The sequence below is a fragment of the Strix aluco genome, chromosome 8, assembly GCF_031877795.1.
Source record: "Strix aluco isolate bStrAlu1 chromosome 8, bStrAlu1.hap1, whole genome shotgun sequence".
In the NCBI taxonomy this organism is placed as follows: domain Eukaryota; kingdom Metazoa; phylum Chordata; class Aves; order Strigiformes; family Strigidae; genus Strix; species Strix aluco.
The window spans coordinates 2,817,951-2,823,950 of record NC_133938.1 but is presented as its reverse complement, the minus strand read 5'-3'; the positions used below and the strand labels follow the sequence as shown (position 1 = coordinate 2,823,950).

Below are 6,000 nucleotides of genomic sequence, written 5' to 3'. Positions count from 1 at the left end.
CGCCGCCGCTCTCAGTCAGCGCCGGGGCCGCGGCGCGCAGTGTCCCCGGAGCCGGGCGCGGGGCGCAGCGGCCGCCCTCCCGCCCAGCCGCTGCCGCCGCCGTCCCCCCCCCGCCCCGTCCCCCCCCCCTGCATGGCGGCCGCCCCGCAGCCCTAACCGGGCCCCCGGGGGCGCCGGGACCGGGTCGGTGCGGGGGGGGTGGCGGAGGGCCGTTGGCCGGAGGCGGTGCCCGCGGCTCTCCCGCCGCGGCAGCATGGCGCGGGGCGGCGGGAGGCTGGAGGCCGCCGCCGCCGCCTCCACCACCGCCCGGGGCCGCCGCCCGCCGCGGGGCCGGGGACCGCTCGGCCTCCTCTGCCTGGCGCTGCTCTGCGGGCTGGGCAACGCCGAGGCGGAGTTCTCCATCCTGGACGAGGCGCAGGTCCTGGCCACCCAGATGAGGAAACTGGCGACCGAGGAGCTGGGGGTCGTCACCATGCAGGTACGGCCCGGCCCGCCGCGCGCCTCGCCTGGTTTTCCCTCCCTCTTCCCCTCCCTCCTTCCCTCCTCCACACGCTCTTCCCGATTCCTGTTTTGCCCTTTCTTTCTCCATTCCTTCCTTTCTTCCCTCACGCCCCGGGGGGGTCTTTTCTTCTTTGCAAACTTTCCCTCCGCCTTTGCGCGGCCCCGCTCCCCTCAGCCCCGGCCCCGCTCCCCTCAGCCCCGGCCCCGCTCCCCTCAGCCCCGGCCCCGGCGCGGGCTCTGCTGAGAGCGAGGGGGGGACGGCGGCACGGAGAAACTCCGTTTTATTTATAATTTCTGCTCGTTTCTATTGTGTTAAATTCCCTCCCCCCTCCCCGCCTAAACCCGGTTTTCGCAGAGGGGTCCGAGCCCGGCCCCGTCGGGGCGGCTGTGGGGCTGGCGGCCGGGTGCTGACCTGCCCCCCCCCACCTCCCCGCCCGAGCATCCCGCTGCCAGCTGGCGGGCGGCTGCCAGGAGAAAAACGCTCGGATCGGGGGGAAAAAAGCAATTCTTCCCGGGCCGAGCGTGCGTTTGGGCGAGTTTATTCAGGTGCTGTAATTCGTGTGGGGGGTCTGGGTGAAGGTGGTGGTGGTGGTGGTGGAGGAGGTGGTGGCATCTCAGCCTTCGAGGCGGCGGTTTAGCGGGGTGATCCGTGTAGGGACTGGTCGGACTGGTGGGGTGTGCTGGTACCTGCGTTCCAGCTATCGGCCACGGACCCTCCCTCGGGGGGGGAGAAAAAAAGTGAAATCGGATCCCAAGCGGCTTTCAGGGGAAGGTATGGTCAGTAGCAAATGCAGTTTTAAAAGGCTCCCAAATTGAAAAGGAGACACTTTCATGGGATCAGCAGGGGTCTCTACCCAAATGGCCTTTTATCTTCTCTAAACTGGCCTCATTCTCTCACCTCTGAAACATCATTGTGTTGGCCGCCCTCCTAGGGCTGCGTTTTGTCCGGGAAAACACTGAGCTGTCTCTTGTCCCTGATGCTAAGAAGACGTGGATTTAAATGACTTCACTTAACAAGGTAGATTATTGATGTACTGAATTCAAGGAAGCCGCTTTTTTTTTTTTTTTTTTTCCCCCCTGTGCTGTACATACACATGTATGTATGTATTTCCCCTCAAAAGCTACGAGCATAATCCTGGAAATGGTGGAGTCCCTGGTTAATGCAAATTAAGTCAGTGGAATTGTGCTGCTAAATCTATTTCTGGTGTTTAAAAAAAAAAAAAAACAAACTAATGCGATCATTTCAACACATACTGTTGTTAAAAAGGCAACTCGTGAAAATATACGTGGTTACCTTCCTGTGATACACCAGCTAACTGTAGGATGAGCCGGGTTTTCTTTCCAAGAATTGCACTGACGATATGAACTGGGGACCAGTCTGCATGCAAATAACATTAAAACTGCGTTTGCTATTGGATATTTAAGGCCCCAAAGTAATTTAATGCGGTGAAACTGGTAGCTAAACCCTTTTCATACTGAGCTCTATTTTTATATGCTTAATATTTTGGCTGTCTTAACTCCCATCAAGCTAATGTGCAGCCTGTCCTTTGCTCTCCCCTGTAACATTATTACAGCTGTTTAAGATTAAAAACCAGTGGGAACAAACCTCCCCTGATTTTCGAAGCTTCTTTGCTGACCTTCTCCAGTAGAACAAAAAATGTTATGACATGTGTCACTGCAAGCCCGTGCTTCTCACTCGATTTTAGGGCAGAAATTTCCTAAGCCCGCTCAGGCGGGGCTGGGCGTAGCTGGCACAGAATCACCCTTTTTCTCCGCTTGTGCGGGGTTGTTGGCGAGCGGCGGGCTGCCGGCACAGCAGGGATGCTCGGGGTGATGCAAACAGGTGCTGTGGCGGGGCCGTGCCCAGGCAGAAAGGAGGAGTGGGGGCTTTTGGAAGAAGAGTGAGAGTGCTTTTGGGCTTTAATTGGGTAGAAATCCAGGGGTGTTGTCCTGGGTTTAGAGGGCGACGCAGAGGCAGGCCCCAAATCAGGACCTGGGGAGAGGAAGTTGCGGTAGCGAGAAGAAGGATTAATGTCCAACCATTTGGGAGCTGCGGTTTTATTTTAGTTTCATAAATTGTAGGGGAGGAAGCGGCGGGATTTAATGCTTCCTTTCACGCTCTCTTCATGCTTTGGTCCTTGCCAGTTGTGGGTCCCACGTCTGCACATCCTGGTGATAGGCAGGAGGTGGTGTCACCAGCCGCCGGAGCGGGACGTAACTGTGGGAGAGGGCTTTGGAGGAAGGGTAGGTCTGAGCTGGAGGTGGGCAGGAAGCATCCAATGAGTGAAGGAGCAGGTGGAAATGCTTAAATAGAGTGAGGGTGAGAGGTTGGTTTGGGTGTGTTTTGAGTCTGGAAAAAGAGGAAATTGTAGACAGAGCCTCCATAAATGCAGGAAGGGAGGATGAGGTGGAGCCTCCAGAGCGGTCACTAGAGGAGCAAGTGGGAGAGGTAAGAGGAGAACCACGAAATTTCTGAGCCTTAAATGCTTGCGTAATGAATACAGAAGTTGTGAGAGAGAAAATAAATCAGATGTCTGCTGGAGCAGCCATCGGTGCTATAAACAAGATCCGTCTCCTCCGTACAGTACCTACTTCCTGTGATACATTCTTCTTCTACCAGTATTTCATGTAATTAGTCCAACAGCAATAACGACTTAGTGTGTTTATTCAAATTACATTATTTTGCATTGTTGAGAGGAGTGAGGTGCATGTACGACTGCATTGTGATACAGGCTGAAGCTACAGGAAGAATGAGGATGAGGGAGATTTGTGATGCCAGCATCAGTCTGACGGTTGTTTTTGGCACTCACACCGCTGCTTTCTATTTATAGACACTTGCACGAGTGCAGGATCTGACTATTACCTTTAAGTAACGCTTTGTTTTCTCGCCCATGTAAGCGCTCTGATTTTTGTATATAAATTTATTCCTTGGATGGTGCTGCATAGAGCAGCTGAGGATAACGTAATGTAGGTGACAACTCGTGAGATGCATCAGTCGCTGAATGTATTGGACAGCAGTTTAACAGTTTCTTATTTAAGTTCCAAATTAAAATATACACATTTATATCCTGCAAAGTATTTGCTTAGTGAGAACACGTGTTGGGCACTGCAGTGCAGAAGGAGGCGCGGGTTCCTGGGTGTCTGTGTGTTACTGTCCTGGGTGTTAATTCTCCAGGAGTGGTTAAATGTGGGAAGTTCAATTGCTTGACTTCTGTGTTGCACTGATTAATTGTTGTTCTGTTCTACCAAAACCATAGTTCATGATGCTGTATCTTAATAGTGCATCTATTTCCTTTTATGCATCAGGAGATGGGGTGGTGCGTACGTGCGCGTGCTGGCACATCTTTTTTCCCTGAGCAATAGAGGTGATCTGTTCATGGTTCTCCCCAAAGTTCGTTAGTGCTTCTTCCTGATTAACCAGAAACAGCCACACCATGATCTCTTACTCTTCCCTCTCCTTCCTGTTGGATGGAGGCCGCTGTACTGTGGCAGCAGCGGGAAGAAAAGCCGCTGGTTTGGGGGGGATGCTGTGCCCACAGCAGGACACAGATACTGTACCTACACTCACCTGAAACCATTATCTTCTTTTTTTGTTAGCTGGAGTGCATGTTGACAGCGGCCGTGTCGTTACAGGGAGCAGTTTTTGGCAGCAGGCTGCATCCTTGGAAGACAGCGTGCAATCACATCTCTGCTTGCCAGCCTGAGCAGCCCTATTACTTGTCATTACTCAGTAGACTACGTCTTAAATAGCCCAACGTCATAATTTGCAGAGTGCTGGAGCTTGGTGAACGAGCAGCTCGCGTGAGAGTCCTCTAACATATTCTCCTGGACAGAGCTGGCACTCAGCAGTAATTAAAAGCTAAGTGCTCCTTTATACTAATACTATAACGAAATTGGGGGTTGTGGCATGACCTGGTCTGCTGCTGGAGTTTCACCATCCCTGTTACCTGGCTTGTCTGACCCTGGCTTCTCAGACCTGGTTGAAATTACAGAGTAGGTTGTTGGTTGAAACAACTGGAATTCTTTATTTGGGAGGTGAAGGCAGGAATAGAATAGATCAGAACTTTTCTGAGCGTTTTGTTTGGTTTTGGCAAGCTTGCTCCCTCTAAATCTGCACGGGGCATCCAAGGTGAGGACTATTTTTTGATAGTGTGGGGCAAGGTAACATCTCCACCTCCAAAACAGGGATATAATACTTGCAGTGAGAGTTGAAAGGATTAAGCAATGCTTTGAAGATAAAAAGCGTTGTTAAGTGCTTCTATAACTTTCAAAATGCATGTTGATGTTTCTAGCCAGATAGTAAGAAAAGTTATAGGCCCAGAGGGCCTTGAGTATTTTTGAAGGCAGCTCTGCTATCTTAATCCTTTACACTTACTCTGTGAAGGAAGCACAGCCTTTTCTCATTGTCTGTTACTGATCTTGGTGGTTGGAAGAAAAAACAAATACATTTTTAATCTGAAAACAGCAGTTTGCTGGTCATTTTTTTCCTGGTGTGTTTTTTTTTTTTTCTTTTGATATTAATACTTGCTCAGGTGATGTAGTGATGTGTAAAATAACAAACAGCATAGTACAAGCTTTTTCAGGTTGATTGGCAAGCCTGTTATTTATTTTACTAATAAGTTGTCTGGCCATATGTTTTTCAAGAAGAACAGATTGTGTGCAGACCAGAATGACATGGAGATGCGGAGATGTCAGGGGGTTTATATGGGGAGGATGCCCTGACACCATTGTTCTGAAAAATCCACATCCTTTGAGCTTTCTGGGTGATGGCAAAGAGTTACAGTCACCAAAACTGTCCATTTATTTAATCTCTTTGAAAATGAACACTGACAGAATACAATATTTTTTTTTTCTAATGGGATGGTCTTCTGGCTGATGACAGTGGATTTATGACTTAGAAGAGATAAATTCCATTTTGAGCTGCGCTGCAGACCAGTGGAAATGCCAGATCTGTGGTTCTCCATCTCTGAAATCAGGGGTTTCACACATTTGCCCACTTCTTTCTATGGGTATTTACAAATAAGTCTGTCGGTGACTGCGAGCTACTTGTGCAGCTTTACAGCACCACAAGTCTTCCAGCACTGGGTCTGAAACTTGGACTTCTGTGGACCCCCAACTAAATGATAGCACGGAAAACTGCTTTGCTTTTTTTTTTTCTTTTTATTTTCAGGTTGTTTCCAGCTTATAAAGTGGAAATACAATAGAATAATGTAAGGAAGGCTGATAAATGTTTGACTATATATATAGTTTTTAATTATTATTTGGCAGTAGTGCTCACTTTAGTAATAATTACAGAGTAGAAACCAGTGGAGTAAAACCTCATCTGTTTTACATGATTATGCCTTGGTTTGAATCCAGCTACAGCAGCCTTTTTCAAGGCGCTCTGAAAGCCCAAGACTGCAGCAGTTTTTCATCCTGTTCCACACAGATTCTTTTTTTTTTTTTCCAGCATGAAACATTTCAAAAAGATAGAGAGAGGTCCTGGTGGAAGGGCAGTGA

The 6,000-nt window shown here is 49.6% G+C and overlaps 1 protein-coding gene across 2 annotated transcripts in view; it reads left to right on the top strand.

Moving 5' to 3' along the window:
• The first annotated feature begins 214 nt into the window (after positions 1-214).
• The window catches only part of CACHD1 (cache domain containing 1), a 111,501-nt gene continuing 105,715 nt past the window's right edge, over positions 215-6,000 (top strand). For both annotated transcript variants that reach the window (XM_074831820.1, XM_074831821.1), the window contains exon 1: positions 215-478. In XM_074831820.1, the coding sequence (XP_074687921.1) occupies positions 254-478 (225 nt within the window). In that variant the 5' untranslated portion in view covers positions 215-253. The remainder of the gene's footprint in view (positions 479-6,000) is intronic.